This window comes from Periplaneta americana, chromosome 13 (assembly GCF_040183065.1).
Source record: "Periplaneta americana isolate PAMFEO1 chromosome 13, P.americana_PAMFEO1_priV1, whole genome shotgun sequence".
Taxonomy (NCBI): Eukaryota; Metazoa; Arthropoda; class Insecta; order Blattodea; family Blattidae; genus Periplaneta; species Periplaneta americana.
The window spans coordinates 139,143,782-139,164,095 of record NC_091129.1 but is presented as its reverse complement, the minus strand read 5'-3'; the positions used below and the strand labels follow the sequence as shown (position 1 = coordinate 139,164,095).

Below are 20,314 nucleotides of genomic sequence, written 5' to 3'. Positions count from 1 at the left end.
TAGTGTTAAGTTTTAGCGGATTTTTTTTTCTGGGAAAAAATTAATTTGGGGTTAATATGATATAACAATTTTTTGTTGCGCAGTTATATTACTTCCACTCTGTATGTATAACTCTTACAATAAGCATCTCCCTTAGCCGTTACCTTTGGTTAAATACTAATATCAGGTTAAAATTAATTTGTTTTAATATTTATTGGCAGATATAACTATTCTGTGTGGACTTGTTGTCTGGGACTGAGTTTGATCAGTAACGGTTCTTTAGTTTTGAGAGTAATCCTCCATTCAAGATCCGTTAGTCGTAGTTTTGTAACTGCCTCAATTTTATGAGACCTCAGGACTGTTGAAACCAATGCTTTTAACTCGAACATTGCAAATTTCTGACCTATAAGCAAAAAGCAACATATAACATGTTGTACAGTATCAATAACTGTAGCCATATTCAATTACTGTAATTTAAATAACATTAAAATACAGAAACAGTTCCTTTTCTATAATTTAAATGTTTAGCTATTTCTCCTTACATTCAAACTTGTATTAATTATATTTATTTCATCCACTCAACAAAGTAATTACAGAGTAGAGAAAATTGAAAACAACCGTAGTATTAAATACATAATAATAATAATAATAATAATAATAATAATAATAATAATAATAATACATATAATAATGGTAATTTAAACTTGAACAGTTACAATCCAATACTACTCAACAATAGATATCAAGCAAATATAACATTATATAGGTGTCGAAATGGAGATTTTCATGCACTGTTATTTTCATTCATACTGTGATAACGACGGAATTAATTACTAATGGGTTGACAGTGAGTATTGTCATGCAATATAGGCCAAGGTATAATAATTGTCATTCATTATAGGCCTACATATAAATTAATAAAAATTAGGATACCGGTAATCTTCGCAATTTTCAATCTCTTTGGTTTAATACAAAATGCACACAGACAGAAACCAAGGACACTAGTTGCTCCATTCAATCAAAAAAATCTGTTAAATAAAACGCGCACATCCTGAGCAATTTGCTTCGATGCTTTTCAAAATAGACTTAAGCTAAACAAGTGAAAATTATTGTCATATAGTTATTTACAATATGATTAACGCTCATATCTATATAATTAACTTAATACCAAATTAAAATGAACTGGAATGGACCATAGCCACTCTTATGAGGCAGACGGAAAGTTTCCTGAAATTCACGAACTGGAATGCCGTTCTGGACCACTCCGGTTCATTTTGAGTCCTGGCTTATATCGTATAATTTTTTTAATTAAGCCAAATATCTTATTTTCTTTTTTTGTGTGTGATTATAAACAATACATTCCCGTGCAATCCAGAAGATAACGCCCATTTCTTACATGTGTACATACATTCCATTTCTGTATAGTACGTCTTCTGAACACTAACTGTAGAAAATAATCTAGATAGGCCTACACAGTAATAGCATTCGCAATATGATGAAAAAACTGAATTGTTACAAAAGGAATAAAACTGTAATGAGGAAATATGTGTCATCTTCATGACATTAATGTGTTCTACAGAGTTTACAGCTGCTACATTAACCATACTGAGAAAGCTACAAATAATTCATTTAATTAAGAGTGAAGTTAGCACTGACAACTTGAATATTAGACAATCACATAAATACACCTACTCAAAACAAAATAAAGGTTTACTTACAGTAATGGTAGAAAAACTACGGGTAAACTCTGCGTACCAGTAAGTTAATTAACACTCTTTACTTTTGCGTAGTCGTAATCAGAGATAGTAATACTTAGCTCTCGCCCTCCCTCTTTAAAAGTAGGAATTTTTCTACTAATTTAAAAATATATTTGTAGCTCTGTGATTGGTCTTCTTAGTGGAGCTCGTGGTGTGATTCCCAAGTTCTTTGAAAGCTTCAGGAAGACTTTTGAACTACCACAGACACTTACTACTGACATCATAACTTCAGTTTTAAAACGCTCTTGCCGAATTCTGAGTCATAATATTCACTCTGTTTAATTTCTTTTTCTTCACTTTATAATTCATATATGTTTATTTTAATTTTCTGTCAACAAATTTATGTAAACATTTAATATTGTAAAATTCATGTAGGAGAGTATACTGAGTCCTTCTGGACTACCTCCAATGGGAGGCAGTTAACAATTTAAAAATTTTAGGAGTTTCACTTGTCAAAACAAAATCAATGGTTCAATGAACCTGTAAACGTTATGCTAAAGTACTCTTTGTCCCTTGTAGCACATCGAGAATGGTGAGAAGATTTCTAATTTTTTTTTTTAATTTGTTGTAGGCCTATAGTGAACGCTTATAATTAATAAAGTTACGGTAGTACGGTACGGTACCGGTATAAAAGGTATAGCCTATATAGGATAATTATTATCGACATTCTGTAGGTATTTATGTATGAGGTATTTACATATTGAAAAATATTTAGTAACTGAATGTTGGTTTTATTGGGTCACTATTATTTTCTGAATTAATTAATGTAGTAGAAATATATGTCACATACCGATACAATTTCGTGGGCCAGCAGAAAATGGCAAATAAGCGTATGGATGACGCTCCTGTATTTTATGTAGTAAAAAGTTATCAGGATTGAAATTATGTGGATCAGAATAGTGCTCCTTTTGTCGATGGATCAACATGATAGGAATCATTATTTCACAGCCTGAGGGTATAGTATAATTTCCTGCAAGATAAAACATATAAGTAAGAATTATATCATAACTTGGTTTGATTTATTATGTGCAATATTAAATTCAAATATACTGTATTATTACACTATTAAAGTGTCCTGGCTACGAAAATATTTCAGGCTACTGTCTTTTGAAATTATTCAGTTCTTATTGGCAACATTAAAATGACAAATTACGTATACATCATACCCAATAGAATTATATTTTAACATGGTTTACTTACCAATAATAAAATGTGTTCTGAGGTCTTCATTGTAGGTGGATTTAGTGATAGTGAACATTGCATGGGAGGTGTGGCAACGATAATAGGAATAATGAGGATGAATGAAACAATGGTGTAAGAAGATTACTAGGAAAGTGCCAACCATATTGCGACTTTATTGAACACAAAAACTCTTGGGATATATCGCGAATAGAATGCTGCAGTACTTTCAAGACATAATGAATAAATTAGATGTCTAGTGTATGTTACGAAATTTATGTTTATCCAATAACAATGAATTTTATACAGAGTATAAGAATGTTTAGGAATTGGGGCGGTCAGAAACAAAGGGGTGTAAGTGCACTTCAGTGGCGGCTCCTGCGTATTTCTTAAGAGGAGGAAAGAAGTTAACAGCACGAAATTACACCTTCTTCGAATGAAACATGCTACAAATTAGCCTACATGCATACATGTAAGACCAGGTAGTGTTGGGGTTGGCCTTCCCTTCTGTATAGCAATAATCTGTTCTTGTAAACTGAGTTTCCTAAGTTTTACAAAATATATTATGTTTTCACTTCCACTCATTATTGAATAATTGCACAAATTAACAATTACAAGGAAATTCACAACCTCGCAGCTTTTCTCGCGCACACTACAGCATCACACGTGTTGGAAGAGAATATAGCTACTAACACGTAATCGGAACCGTTTTACGGAAATGAGAATGGGAAATAATCTGAGGAAAGCGTGGTCTGTGTTGCCACATGTACATTTTACAAGATCAGTATCACATGCGTTTGAAGAATGTCAGGTCTTATGGCTGTTGCCCTGTCTAGTAGACAATGAATGGAAGTGAATTTCAGGGGCCAAAAGACCTGCGATACTAACGTAGAACTAACTACTTCGTCTTTGTTTCATATAAACCCAACTTTAACTTCCAAATATCCTTGAAAGATTCAAACCATGAATAGTAGCCTATAGAAAGTGCAATGAATAATATTTATTTATAATTTTAAAAAAAGTTTATATGGTATTTTTCATAGCTTTGCGTTAAAACTGTTTTTATTGTGTCTCCTCCTATACTAAAAGCCAGGTTATGAACCGACGAAACAGGAAGTAGTTGGATGGGCGAGAGGAAAGTGCGGGTTAGAGTGGTAGCCTGTGCAGTGATGGCACGTTGAGTGTGGGGGATGGAGGGGAGAACGAGAACGGAGCTTTTCATTGGACCTCGCGTGAAAATGTCGTCTTCTAACGAAAATCTGGCAACGGAATCACGGAGACAGTGTAGCCAGTTCATTTGCAGTACCACGTGCATTACGGGTCGTATTTCGTACCAGCGTCATTAGCTCGTGCTTTCTTAAAAACAGTAATTTTAATTACTAATATTGTGGATAGTGTTATCGAGAACTATATACAGTAGTTATTTTTAACATATCGGTGACAAACGCTGAACACGCTTTGAATCTCGCCCCACTATGTGGCAACAGAGCTCAGAAAGAGACCAACAGAATGTTGCTTCCGGTTTAGTCGGTTCATAACCTGGCTTTTAGTATAGATGTGTTATAATCTGGTTGAATGCAAAATCGTTAGATGGCAGCGGTAGCGAGCTTACTGCATGACTAGTCGGTTTCTATTTCCCGCCCATGCGCTGATTCAGAGGAGGATCTCCTCCCTATCCGTTCATTTACTTGCTTTAAAAGTCTGCTTCTTTCTTTGGCCGCTAGTGCGCTGTTGTCTGTGTGTGTTAACTGCAGTAAAGGAGGAATGGAGTGCCTTTCCTCTACACAAACAATCTCGCATCTTTCTCACAGTTTTCTAGCAGCACATGAGCGCGCGTTGTTTAAAACTCAACTTATAAAGCTAAGGGCGTCACCCTTCAAATAAAATTAATAGAGGAGCCATGCTTCTGCAAATAATTCAAAGGAAGATTCCTCACGTTAAAAAATAATTAATTTGTTTGAAAGATCAACTAGGACATAAGCAAAAATGGCTATTCAAATCCATAGAGAGAGAGTCAGCTGTCGCTATGAACACGTTATTGATGCAAATCACAATGCCTCTTCCCTTTCTTTCCTCCTGCATTTAAGATCAGTGAATTCCCTCACATGATGCAATGGTGACTACACTTCTTTGTCTATGATCGACATTTTTTTCAGTTCAATTCATATCTATCAACTATAGTGATCGAACATTAATGGTCACAAGCAGGTTGCGAAACTTGTTGCCCGATGAAACAGATTTGCTTTACTTTATTATAGATACGGATTTGTTTACTTGCGCGTGAGTAGAGTCATTTTTTTCGTTATACGTCCTTATTCGGACCATGTCCTCAATTAAAGTTTTCTTAGATTTTTGTGCAGAGTCCTGCTCCCCCCCTCCTAATAATTGAAAGCAGTTGACGCCTATGTAGCAGATAGTTCATGTAATAAAAGAGCTTTCTGATCTTAATAAAAATCAATTCAGCCATTATATTTGTTGGCAAACTAATCAATACGAATTTTGTTAATATATTATTGTGTTTGTAAAATTTCAGATCTTACCCAGATGTAAATCACGAGTAAGCTTGCGACCAATTGCAGGCGCTGATGGGAGGAGCCTAAGAGTTTCCATAATACAGCGTTCAATGTATTTCATGTTGCGCAAATCTTCCATTGTTGCATCACGATCACTTCCTTCAAAGATTTCATCCAATTCTTTGACAGCGTGGTCCTATAACAAAGGACATGTTATTAATTTTGATAGGCAGAAAAGTGATCCTAGAGAATGACACATTTCATCACAGATTGCTTTAACTGCTTGTTCTCGTGTATTAAGTTTCCTTTTAAACAAAATGTTATTTGCAGAGAGAATAACGAGAAATTAGTCAAAGTATTGCATAAAGATATTGCCTAAAGATATTCCCTTTACATGTCATGAAGGTGCATGGAGGGCATGGAAATAGAGCTCCATGCTTCCGTGATCTTGGTTGGCAATAAAATGTGGTAGTGTGCTTGGCACCATGCTCCTACCATCTTTAACCACAGAGAAAGACCTGGTACCCAATTTGACAGGATGCTGAATGGACTCTGGGACCATTCTGGAAGTTTTGGCAACGAGAAAAACTCGCCACCCCAATATATGGCCAGTTGTTCTACAACTAAGCTACCCGGCTGCCCAATGGTCAATTTATATTAGAATATAATCTTAGGGTTTATAGTTGTGAGAGAACGAAGCTTGCTGATCTGTTTTGTTAAAGTAGGCTACAGTGAAGTTAGTTGGGGACGCTCGGGTTTTCGTCTGGAGTCGGCCCGGGTAACAATGTGTTTGTTACCGCGACAAATGCGCGCGTCTCCGGCACTTTTAGGCCTACAATCCTACTGTTACAACGCTTAAAAGTTACAGTACTTACCAAGCTTAGGCTACATTCGTTGCTCAAAATGCTCTCCATTTACTGCAACACACATTTGACATCTTTTTAGAAATTTGCAGTCACTCTAGCAAGTTCTTCAATCTTTCACCAATCTCGTCTAATTTCTCTTCCGACAGAACACGGCATTTTCTTTTCGGGTTTTCATTGATTACAGAATCTGTCCGAATGAACTTCTTATAAAGTCTTCTTATTGTACTGGCAGCTGTTACAGGTCTCTCTGGAAGCTTTCCTCGAAATTTGCGTCTTATCGCCGCACAAGATTTTCGTTTCCGTATGTACTGTATGGGCTATTCCATATGAAATCGATCAGTAAAAAACCTCGCATTTTTTATACTCTAATTTTTTCTCTATTTATACAAGGTGCTGAGGAGAATGCACTTGCAAAAATATACTATCGAAAGTCAAACGGTTTTCGTATTGTTGAGCGACAAATCTAGCGTATTTTAGAAAAACAAGCCTCTTTCAGCGCTCAGAACTCTGGAACCATTTACTGCAGAACATTGAACGAGAGCTCATTTTGAAGCTGACATTTGGTAGGTTATGATAAGAAGTAATTCTTATTTTTATTGTATACAGATAGACAGATAATCTGATTTTACTTACTTCTAGGCTTTTTGGCCATTTGTAAAAATGTAAAAAAATACTGAGAAAAAACCTTGCATTATTAAGAGGGATTCGGCATTGTTTGCTTAGTGTCACGGCAATAAGTTTCGGGGGTATTAAATAAATTATTTTCACACGCCTGGACTTGAAAGGCGAAACACAGCACGCACTGGCCGAGAGATGAAGATAAGCGAGCGTTGGGCGTCATTTTACTCCTGTGTTTATGAAAACCTGTGATAAAGCTAGCCCAGCTATGCGCTACTAGACGAAACATCACGTGTTTATGTCTCCTGGCCTTGCTTGCCTAGGCTAGCTCCCGCCTCACAGTCAGCTGGTTAGCTCACGCGCGTACTATTTATTTTCTTTATTTGATTTTTCAATACTTTCTTATTAACGTTGCACCAGTAAAAAATACGTGTTTATTTGTACTTTCAATGCAGAATCTAACCATATATTTTAAAAATATTTTTTCGTGGGCAAAGGTGTCTTAATTAAGAAAAATCTAAATTTCTCCATTTCCATAAAAAGTAAGAAAAACTGTTTACATGTCAATATAAACTTTAACTTTTCAGCATCAAAATAAACCATGATTTTGATCTTTGGGTGAAAGAGTTTCGGAGCCACAACAGTTTAAAGTTGCTAATTTTATGAAAATACAATAAATTAAAATATTTTTAATTTAAACACTATGAAGTTCTGATGCCTCAAACTTTGCAAAAAGCATTGTATCATAGTTGTCTACGGACAGAAAAAGTTTCATTGTATTTAAAAATTGCAAGGTCAATTTTCTCTATATTTCGGTCGATTTGAGATGGAATAGCCCTTATGTAGGGCCTATTGTATAGGTAAGTACGTTTACGTAATGAATAAGTCATTATAGCAGTAGCTCTACACGGAGTACTTTAAACTTAACTTAAACTTTTAACATTACAACTTTCACTGCTAACTCACAACACAACACAATTAAAGCACGTAATCAGGGCTAAAGCGAAACTGCAATAACATTCATTGCCTGCGCGTCGGCCGAGAATGCGGACGCACATCTCGGTGATCGTGCCATTTCTTGGCGGGGAACGGCTCCTGAAAGCCCGAGCGCGCCCAACTAACCTCACTGTATTACGTCACTTTTTAATACTACTATTTGCATCTTTTACAGTAACTATATCTTGTATTTTTAAATTAACAATACTAACTAAAGCAATTTCGCTGCTCATGGTGTCCAATTTCAGTATTATCGAAATAATATTTTTCAGGAAAACATGTTTGTGGAGTATGGTTGGAATATGTAACACAGCAATACTTCTTCATTTATCATTATTATGATGTTTCTAAAGGAAAATCACACTCCATTTTGATATTTAAGTGATCTAGACTGAGTGCTATCTTAATTGACAAGTCTTAACAATGGAAAAAGCGGACAATTAGATTGAAATGAAACAAATATCACACGGATATTTTATTCCTACCTGAATATCAAGATGTAAGCCGAGAAAGAAAAGACAAAAACTTGCGGTCTGGGATGAAGTTTCATGGCCCTGTCAAGCAAAATTAAAATATTACATTTCTGTCATAAAAACTGCGTGAAATAAAATTTATAAACCAAAGTTAAACAATAATAATGAAGAAATACACCTATTACGATGTAAGAAAAAGAGATAGATACTGTACTGTAAACATATAAATTTTAATAAAATATGTTGAACGATAAGTTCACAATTATTTTTGTGCAAGTGGCAGGCAAGTGAGTTAAGCCTCGTTCATACTTTTCAAGTAACTTAAATTCAAGTTACTTGATTCGACAAACTTGAAGGCAAGTAACGGCTTAAATTCAAGTTTCAAGTGAAGTTGGATCCCTTTCTACTTTTTACTTGACTTGAAAGGACACTTGAAACAACTTGAAGGGTGTGAATGTCACTTGATAACTTGAATTCAAGGAGAAAAGCGCGGGAATTTAAATTAACAGCTGTTTTAAGAGAGTCATATTAACAACTTATTGTTTTTCCGTTCTATGGAACGTAAAAATATTAGGAAACAATAGTACCGTAAGTGAAATAATGACCAAATACAGTATTTGAGTTTATGAAGTTGTATAAAACTCACGAAGGCCTGTGGATTATAGAAACTGCAAAGTTTCGTGACAAATGCAAAGGAAACTGTCAAGGAAGGAAGAGTTCATTGAAAAATTGAACAGCAGAGATTTTAACGTGGACACAGATGAGATATGAAAGACAACTAAAAAACATTAAACTGTAGATAGAGAAGAAGACGTGAGGAAGATAGGAGGGGTTAAGAAGAGTGTTGCTTGAAGGGATGACATTTATCGGTCGAAACTGGCACAGTTCAATGTGGCTGATAGATTTTTTTTTTTTTTTTTTTTTTTTTGGGAACTGTGCTTCAAGATAATCATTTTCAATTATGGTAAATCAGACCTGCTTGTATTTTATTACATTTCATTTTTCATGAAGAATTATTAAATCTGCTTGAAGATTTCACTTATTCTATTTGTAATGGTCAATGGTCGTGTATTTCTCTTACTAATCTAATTCCTAACCCATACTGAACAACGCGTCTTCCATTTCTTCAATATATTTATAATTTCCCTGGCATGGAGGCTTGCTACTACAGAAATTCCTAATTGCACAACTTCTATCGACGCCATTTTGAAAACAAAATAACTTAAATATGTCTGAACTGCGACCTGAATTCAGGTTACTTGAAATCACGTGACTTGAATTCAAGTTACTTGAAAAATGTGAACGATGCTTTACTCTATGACGAAATCGTAAGCAGGTACAGACTTCATAAACAAAATACAATAATTATTAGTATAAACACTTAAAATAACTCTGCCAGTGAGTCACATGTCGAGATGTGTTTCTATTGCGTAACTGTATCTTCTAATCCTTTCACATGTCTCTTCCCTGTCAAGATCCATAGGCTACCGTGGACGCAATACAACACTATCATATGTATTTTAACCAATAAAATAAAAATCCGTGGCGCTACAGCCCATGAAGAGCCAAGACCTACCAGCCAGCTGCTGGCCTCACGGCCACATGCCGAAGCAGAGGTGGACGATCATCCAACCAGAATGAAGGTATCGTGTGGTTAGCACAATGAGCCCCCAAGCCGTTATAGCTGGTTTGCGTAACCGGATTTCGCTACCTATTGTAGCTCCCCATGTGCATTACAATGCTGGGTGGGCACCGGTCCCATACACTGGCCGAATTTTCATGAGAAAATTTCTTCTCCCATGAGGACTCGAACCAGCGCGCATTCCGTAACGCGAGTCCTAGGCAGGATGCCTTAGACCACGACGCCACGGCGCTTAACCAATAAAAACTAATACAAAATATAAGGACCTTATTATTTTTCTTAAATTATTTTTAATGGCTAATCCAATTACAATAGTGTAAAACTTTGCTTTTCCACCATAATAATGCAAAAAAGTTCGAAGCAGTGTCATAAATGAAGAAATCTGTACCGGAATATTAAATGTACAATTAAGTAATTACAATTACTTTACAATTTCAATTCCTGGAGAAAAGTGAAATATTCCTTACAGCAACAATAAATGTGTTGACTTCATGCATTAGCTCTGCATCTGAGAGGCCACATCCCTGCTCCTGAAGCTCCAACATGAAGTCCAAAAATACAGAACGCTTCTTCAGTCCTGTAATATTTAGTTTGAATCGCTTATTTTCCTATACTCATATACCTAATTTATAGGTCTATATTTACTATATTTTGTAACCTTATACAATAAATGACGGAATTTTTAATATTGGTACGGTGTAACTAATGTAGTTTTCATTAGTCTTTTAATTAGGATTGTCACATGTGCCATATTTGAGGCCTGAAAATCTTATCCCATATGAAAAAATCCCAAATTTACAGACATTATGTCACAGACGACCGACGATCTTTTTATTCATCTTTTATTATTTTCCCTTACTATCGTGTTGTATAATTATGATAAGAAACAGTCACTTTTTATTAACTTCAATGTGTTAGAAACACAACAACGACCACTTCTGTGGTGTAGGGGTCAGCATGCTGGTCTCTTATGCAGAGTGCTCGGGTTCAATTCCCGGTCGGGTTGAATTTCCTGGTTGAGGTTTTTCAGGGTTTTGGGCAAGCCCGTGGCAAATGCCAGGAAATTTGGGCCACAACATCCCTGAATATCACAGGCCTCATTCATCAACGAAATCATATTCATAACAAATCAGTAATACATATAGTCGCCGTCTACTGAAATTCACAACAATAGAACCAGTCTCAACAAAAGTACACACGCCTTCGGATTTCACCCAAAAGATTAACTCGTGATATGATCAAAGATGTTAAAGCGAGTATAAATAACAGCGAGAAAAAAAAAACATAACAACGAAGCAAATAAATTTAAAGCACTAGTTGCCTCTGTTTCAGTTAAAAGTAATTTTATTCCTAAACAATAACTATACAGTACATGATTATTGGTACAGTATTATATTGTTGAATTATGTGTAGCATCTGCAAAGACGCGAAAAATGTTTCAAACCGTAATGAACGCTTCCCCTTCGCATGAAGCAAAGAAGGAGTCTTGCATTTAGAAAAATGGAACATTTATTTAATAATTTATAAGAACACAATCTTATCAATTATATTTTTCCAATTTTAATCCCAGAGATCATTAGTGTATTGTACCTTCGAAGTATTTTTCTAACCAATGGCGAGTACTTCACTTATGTCAATCTCAATCACCCATATGAAGCAAGTTATGTAGACGAATTTACTGACAGAGTCGTTGCCCAGGGTGCGCCATAGGAGGCTGGTCTACACTACACCCGCGATGAATTAATTATGGAGATTTGTTGAGCTGCCACAGAGGAACCGGAGCTTCCCGGAGAAAATCCCTGTGTTAGGCCTACCTGGACCACGGGCTTGCCCAACATAAGTTATAAATTGGGGGTACACCGGGGATCGAACCCGGGTTCTCAGGATTATAAGTCCAGCGCTTTAGTCGCGAAACCACCGTGGCGGCGTACCTTCTAAATGCTGTTAATACAAATAAACTGGTCGTTAGTAATATAACATCTTTAATAAATGTAAGAGTAAGGTAACTTATTTCATTCAGTATGTTAATGCATGCTCGCAGATGACGCTTATAGATATCTCTATCTATCTATCTATCTATCTATCTATCTATCTATCTATCTATCTATCTATCTATCTATCTATCTATCTACTTACCTACCTACTACCTACCTACCTACCTACCTATCTCCATCTATCTCTATCTATCTATCTATCTATCTATCTATCTATCTATCTATCTATCTATCTATCTATCTATCTATCTATCTATCTATCTATCTATCTATCTATCTATCTATCTATCTATCTATCTATCTATCTATCTACCTCCATCTATCTATCTCCATCCATCCATCTATCTATCTATCTATCTATCTATCTATCTATCTATCTATCTATCTATCTATCTATCTATCTATCTATCTATCTATCTATCTATCTATCTATCTATCTATCTATCTATCTATCTATCTATCTATCTATCTATCTATCTATCTATCTATCTATCTACCTTCCTATCTATCTCTCTCCATCTCTATCTATCTATCTATCTATCTATCTATCTATCTATCTATCTATCTATCTATCTATCTATCTATCTATCTATCTATCTATCTCTCTCTATCTCTCTCCATCTATCTCTCCCTCTCTCCATCTCTCCCCCATCTCCCCCTCCACCTTTCCCCCTCTCCCCCCTCCCCTCCCCTCTCTCCCCTCCCCCTGTCTCCCCTCCCCCCTCCCCCCTCTCTCTCTCTCAGAAGTTACTCAAATGAAACGTAGCAACTGTTACTTATTTGCATTCTGAAAGCCTGGCAATCCTAGTATTTTTCCACATTTTGTATATTAGAACACAGCTGCATTACGATAAGAAACATGTGGATTATTTTCTTTTTGATTACTTTATATACATCCTTTATTTGGAAGATGTCGCAACCAGGGTTTATAAAATAGTATCTAGAAAATCTGCTGTTTTTTTCATTTTAAATACGGTACAGGTACTCAAATATAGCTTACATATAATTTTTCTGATAAGAACAAAATTGTTATTCAAGCTCTATTTAACATTTTTTTGTGAAAAATAACGAATTTATGTATTAATATATACCTAATTATTGGAATTATTTCAACATACCGATATCAGTTTCATTCTTCTTTGCATGAAACATATGGGACTGTACTTCTTTTCTTCTAATTCGTATTACCTGAAATAATTAAAACTAAAAAATATTTAGTCAACATTGCAATCATTTGCTTTCTATTTAAGATAGAATGAATAAGCAATACTTTTTTATGCAACCGAAATATTATATTTAAGTTGCAATTTCTGCAGACATACCTTCTATCAGTAGTACTGTATGTTTGGTTTCAAATTGACTTGTTCCAAGATTTATAAAAATATTTATGCAGGAAATAAAGATGGGCCAAATACAATATAAAATATTACATTATTTATCTCATTCAGGAAATATCCGCATCGACTCATAGAAGGCGTAGCAGCTTAATAGTATCTGCTGTAATTTAGTGTCCCATGCGAACAAATTATTATTATTATTATTATTATTATTATCATTATCATTATTATTATTATTATTATTATTATTCCATGTATGGTGGGTCCCTATCACCACGGCATGGCGCGTCCTCAGGTTGCGGATAGAGGAGACGGCCTCCAGATATGGAGGGTAGCTGCGAATATATTGAATAAGCAGTCGTGGACAGCCGATAAGGGGTGGTCCTCCAGCTTGGGGGTTGGGCGAAGGGCTAACAACCCATCACCGTAAAAAACAGCTTGTTACGAATTCCTACAGTAAGCCTCGGAATAGGACTGATTCTCTGGCACGACCACAGCAAAGGAATAAGGTTTTGAGATTTGGCACTTGGAACGTAACTAGTCTTTATAGAACAGGAGGGGTAACATTAGTAGCAAAAGAACTAGCTAGATATAGAATAGACTTCGTAGGAGTACAAGAGGTTAGGTTAGATGGGAATGGCATATCACAAATAGGAGATTACTTGTTGTATTATGGGGAAGGAAACAATAATCACCAATTAGGAACAGGATTCTTTGTACATAAAAGAATAAAATCAGCAGTAAAAAAGGTCGAATTTATCAGTGACAGGTTATCATATTTAGTACTTAAGGGTAGATGGTGCGACATCATAGTTATAAATGCTCACGCCCCTACAGAAGAGAAAGACGACTATATAAAGGATAGCTTCTATGAGGAATTGGAACATACTTTTGATCAGTTCCCTAGATATCATATGAAAATTTTATTGGGGGATTTCAACGCTAAAGTAGGACGGGAGGATATTTTTAGACCAACTATTGGAAAAGAGAGCCTACACGCAATTAGTAGTGACAATGGAGTTAGATTAGTCAACTTTGCCACATCGAAAAATTTAATTGTCAAAAGTACAACATTCCCCCATAAGGATATACATAAATATACTTGGACTTCTCCAGATGGATTGACACACAACCAAATAGATCACATCTTGATAGATAAACGGAGACATACTAGTATAGTAGATATTCGAACTTTCAGGGGTGCAGACTGTAATTCTGACCATTATTTGGTGATTGGAGAATTAAGAGAAAGATTATCAGTAGCCAAGCGAGTAGAGCAACAAGTTAATATTACTAAATTCAATATTTTGAAATTAAAGGACGAGGAAGCTAAGCAAAATTATCAGGTCGAAATTTCGAATAGGTTTGCCACTTTAGAAAGTTCCGACGAAGTTGAGAAAGAATTAGATGTTAATAGCGTGTGGGAAAATATCAGAGATAGTATCAAAATTGCAGCTGAGCAGAGCATAGGTTATTATGAAACTAAGAAAAAGAAACCGTGGTTTGATGAACATTGTTGCATGGTAGTAGAAAGAAGGAAACAGGCAAAATTGAAATTCTTACAGGATCCAGTTGAGGAGAAGAGAGATAATTATTTCAATGAAAGACGGGAAGCAAGTCGTACACTTAGGAATAAAAAGAGAGGTTACTTGAAGGAAAAACTGAATGAGGTAGAAACAAATAGTAAGAATAAAAACATTCGAGATTTATATAAGGGTATAAAGGAATTTAAGAACGGATATCAGCCAAGGGTAAACGTGATCAAGGATGAGAATGGTGACTTGCTTGCAGACTCTCCATCAATCCTAAACAGATGGAAAAACTATTTTGCGCAACTACTAAATGTACATAGGCCAAATATAAATGATCGGGACGAAATTGAAATACAAACTGCTGAGCCATTTATACCCGAACCCACGCTTTCAGAAGTCGAAATTGCGATAGAAAATCTGAAAAAGTACAAGTCTCCAGGTATCGATCAAATTCCAGCAGAATTAATACAAGAGGGTGGGAGTGCATTATATAGCGAAATTTATAAACTTGTACTTGCTATTTGGGAAAAGGAAATTGTACCAGAACAATGGAAGGAGTCCATAATTGTACCTATTTTTAAAAAGGGGGACAAAACCAACTGTGGTAACTTCCGAGGAATATCACTTTTGTTGACGTCGTACAAAATTTTGTCCAATATTCTTTTGAGGAGATTAACTCCGTACGTAGATGAAATTATTGGGGATCATCAGTGCGGTTTTCGGCGTAATAGATCGACTATTGATCAGATTTTTTGTATTCGGCAGATAATGGAGAAAAAATGGGAGTATAAGGGTACAGTACATCAGTTATTCATAGATTTCAAAAAGGCTTATGACTCGGTTAAGAGGGAAGTATTATATGATATTCTTATTGAATTTGGTATTCCCAAGAAACTAGTTCGATTAATTAAAATGTGTCTCAGTGAAACATACAGCAGAGTCCGTATAGGTCAGTTTCTATCTGATGCTTTTCCAATTCACTGCGGGCTAAAGCAGGGAGATGCACTATCACCTTTACTTTTTAACTTCGCTTTAGAATATGCCATTAGGAAAGTTCAGGATAACAGGCAGGGTTTGGAATTGAACGGGCTACATCAGCTTCTTGTCTATGCAGATGACGTGAATATGTTAGGAGAAAATACACAAACGGTTAGGGAAAACACGGAAATTTTACTTGAAGCAAGTAGAGCGATCGGTTTGGAAGTAAATCCCGAAAAGACAAAGTATATGATTATGTCTCGTGACGGGAATATTGTACGAAATGGAAATATAAATATTGGAGATTTATCCTTCGAAGAGGTGGAAAAATTCAAATATCTTGGAGCAACAGTAACAAATATAAATGACCCTCGGGAGGAAATTAAACGCAGAATAAATATGGGAAATGCGTGTTATTATTCGGTTGAGAAGCTCTTATCATCCAGTCTGCTGTCCAAAAATCTGAAAGTTAGAATTTATAAAACAGTTATATTACCGGTTCTTCTATATGGCTGTGAAACTTGGACTCTCACTCTGAGAGAGGAACATAGGTTAAGGGTGTTTGAGAATAAGGTGCTTAGGAAAATATTTGGGGCTAAGAGGGATGAAGTTACAGGAGAATGGAGAAAGTTACACAACACAGAACTGCACGCATTGTATTCTTCACCTGACATAATTAGGAACATTAAATCCAGACGTTTGAGATGGACAGGGCATGTAGCACGTATGGGCGAATCCAGAAATGCATATAGAGTGTTAGTTGGGAGACCGGAGGGAAAAAGACCTTTAGGGAGGCCGAGACGTAGATCGGAGGATAATATTAAAATGGATTTGAGGGAGGTGGGGTATGATGATAGAGACTGGCTTAATCTCGCACAGGATAGGGACCGATGGCGGGCTTATGTGAGGGCGGCAATGAACCTTCGGGTTCCTTAAAAGCCATTTGTAAGTAAGTAAGTAAGTAAGTATTATTATTATTATTATAATAGTATCTAACCACTAATGCGACATTTCAGTTTGTTACAGATGTGTGAGCTTATCTAAAAGCCCTACCCTTGTTACTTATAGCCATAATAAACATGTCCAGTTATATCCGTTTTTTTTAAGATGAGACATGACAGTTAAGCTGCCGAGCTTGGAACTAAAGAGCTATGTTGCCAATATGGACTATCACGCTGTCAGATGATGGGAGCTAGCAATTGGCATTAGATGGATGATGTTAAAAATTTATTGACAATTGACTCGAAGATTAAAAAAAATTGACAGAGAATGAAAGACGAAATGTATCAATGTTAACATTGTGTGCACAATAAAAATATCGCCAAGAGAGCTATTGAGCACTCACCACGTGGAAACTGTACCTTTGGCAACTCAACCATTGTTAGAGTTTGTGTGATTTATCTTGTCTCACTGTGAAAAGAGAGAGAAAGGAGATATGTCTTACTTCGTCTGTATTGTTATGGTGATGGAGGAATGGAGCGGTGCCGTCCATCCATCCAGTGTCGGAAGGGATACATTCTGTAGCGCAAAATAAAATTACAAAATATCTGTCTTTGTGCTGTGTAGTTCCGTCACTGAGCTTGTCTTTCAAGAAACTGAGTTCCGTAGCCTGCACAATAACAAGGTTTTGAAAGGAATACTGAAAATTTACAACCCTCCTATAATCTCCACCCTCATTTGAAGGGACTTGGTTTTATTGCTACTGAGACAAGATAAACCTTACCAGGTATACAATAGCAACAGACCTATCACGCTATGTTACATTCAGTTGTTTATCCGATCGCAGCGCTAATGTTATGTCCCAGCTTTTAAAAAAAAGACAAAATCGTCATTTCTTGAAATAATTTCCATTAAAGATGACTTCATGAGAGATATACATAATTATAATAATTTCAATGAACAGTTAATGAAAATTTTATCTAAGTGATTAGAAAAGATACAAACTACTACCGGTACTACTCTTGAGTAATGTTACTTTACTTCCAATTTTATGTTTGAGATTAATGGCATGAAGTGTGTATCCTCACATTTTCAGTACAGGTAGGCTATACAACTTTCATCACTCAGCTGTACATACATATATGATGCAATAAAAGGTTTGTTCCAGCATGGTTCAGAATTGATTCTGAACTACAGTATCTGCTCATGCGCAGTTGCTCAATGTGTGTTTCAACAAGACTAGAACTGATTCCGAACCGATACTGAACTCCCAGTTCCCTACTCCAACGTGCGAAATTGGTTCTCGATTAGGAGCAGGAACTGGGAATTCTGAACTGCTCTGACGCATGCGTAGATGGTTTAATCTGTAGCTATGGTTAAAATGCTTCAAAACTAGGCAGGTTAAAATAAGAAATAGTCCATTAAGAGTGATTTGGAAGATGACAGCAATATATTTTACGAATAATTAAGTTTGGAAGATGAATATAATTTTAATATGAGAAGAAACTCCGAAGGCCGTGAATGAAGAGTTCAAGAAACGTTCCAACAACATAAAATCCCGAACTAGTTTCGACACCGTACTCAACTGGTGCATGCGCCGAAAAAAGTTCGGTATTATACTTGTTTTTTTTTAAAGATGGGACATGACAGGAGCGTTGCGATCGGAAAAACAACTGAATATCACATAGCGTGGTAGGCCTGTTGCTATGGTAACAACGGTTGAGTTGCCAAACTTACAGGTCCCACATGGCGAGTGTTTAATAGCTCTCTTGGAAACATTTATTGTGCACACAATGTTAGCATTGGTACGTTTCGTCTTTGATTCTCTGTCGATTTTTGTATTGTTTTCTTATCTTCGAGTCAATTGTCAATGAATGTTTTAACGTCAGCCATCTTAACGACAATTGCTAGCTTCCATCAGCTGGCAGCTGGTAGTCCATGTTGGCAACATGGTACTGTAGTTCCAAGCTCGGCCGCTTAACTGTCATGTCTCATCTTTCAAAAAAACAAGTATAGTTCGGAATGTGTTCTGAATTGCTTGCTGGAACAAACCTAAAATGATTTAATTTTACTCATTTTAGTACGTAATAAACAGAAAATATATTAAATCTTGCGGTTCTGATACGAGAAAATGCCATTTAGTTACTTGATAGAAAGCAGAATTATCTAAAATTGTAGAAACTGACCTTGTTAGTAAGATCTTCAAGTATTTTGTAGTGAGTCTCCATTTCTCTAGATTGTGAAGTGATCTTGAACAAGGAGTCGAGAAGAAGCCACGGTTGAAACATGCGTTTCATCATTATCTCCAAAGCCCTGTTGGTGTGTCAGTCTTAAAAATCATATTATGGGCTTTTCCGCGCACTAAATTACAGTTAGATTAATCTGATAGAGATTTTTTTTTCCAGAATGACTGGTAATAATAAATGCGATGTCATCAATTTCAGTTTCTGTCTAACTACGTTACTGTTTGTTTATAATGAAATTAATGAAGAGCAAATGCTATTTAATATGATTTTTAAAGTTCAATCGAACATACTATACTACTATGTCTTAGTTTAATGCAGTGCCTTTCGTTGTCGAGTCGGCCGCAGTGCCGGGAACTCGGTTATCAATGTACAAGAATGGGAGTGATAAAAATATAATTTTGTGAAGATCACATATTTTAATACTGTGACAGTCGGGAGTCGATCGCTTCCCACAGAGGTCGGGGGCGCACGAGAAAACGAGCGACGCAGTGAAGAGGGCTGCAGCCGCTCGGGTCTGGAGGGGACAGACGCAAGGGGAGGTATACTGCGGCCCGAGGCAAAAGGAGGCTGCTTCGTTGTCCGAGGTGAAGTGGGGGACGAAACCTCCTGAACAGACTCGTCCAGGAAGAAGCAGCGAGAACAGAAGTCTGTAGAAGTAGAAATTTCGAGCATCGTAGTTTCTCGAAACTATGGTTTACTAATAAAAAGAGGAGACGCAAGTGAGCTGCAGCTAGTTAGTTAGTTGCAGTCGTTGCTAGTTTTGGACAGCAAGGCAGTCTTGTGTAGCAGTGAAGCCAGCTTCGAGACCGGAGTTCGACTTGAGTTGTGTCCGTAACTGTGGGAGCCGGAAGTCCTGAGTTTGAGTGCAGTGGACCGCAGTTGGGGGACCTGAGTTCGAAGTTCAGCGGATTGTCTCTGAAGGTCTGAGGTTCGAGATACTGTGAACTCGAGTGACTGAGCTGGAAGAACTAGCCAAGGCAAACGAACAGTGAACTGAGAACTGACAGTTCTGATTTGTAAATAGTGCTTTGTGAACATTAGTTAAAATTAGCAGTACATTGTTGTTCTCAATAATTCAAGTAAATTGTCATTGTCGTCTGTGGAGTGCAATAACGAATACTGTGTTATTGCGTGGAGTGGAAATCCCATTGTTGACGGGAGTGTTTACATTCAATTACAGCAAGTGATTATTGTTGTTTTGAATAAAAGTTACATTCTTGTTTGAATAAAAAGTTACAATACATTGATTCTTAAAAACATTTTCA

General features: G+C 36.3%; 1 protein-coding gene across 1 annotated transcript in view; it reads right to left on the bottom strand.

The window, feature by feature from the left end:
- Positions 1 to 206: 206 nt before the first annotated feature.
- The window catches only part of LOC138711658 (cytochrome P450 4C1-like), a 36,740-nt gene continuing 16,632 nt past the window's right edge, over positions 207 to 20,314 (bottom strand). The window contains exons 6-10 of the mRNA XM_069842789.1: positions 19,473 to 19,696; positions 10,491 to 10,600; positions 8,394 to 8,462; positions 5,456 to 5,624; positions 207 to 382 (exon numbers count right to left, since the gene is read on the bottom strand). Coding sequence (XP_069698890.1) covers positions 207 to 382; positions 5,456 to 5,624; positions 8,394 to 8,462; positions 10,491 to 10,600; positions 19,473 to 19,696 — 748 coding nt within the window. The remainder of the gene's footprint in view (positions 383 to 5,455; positions 5,625 to 8,393; positions 8,463 to 10,490; positions 10,601 to 19,472; positions 19,697 to 20,314) is intronic.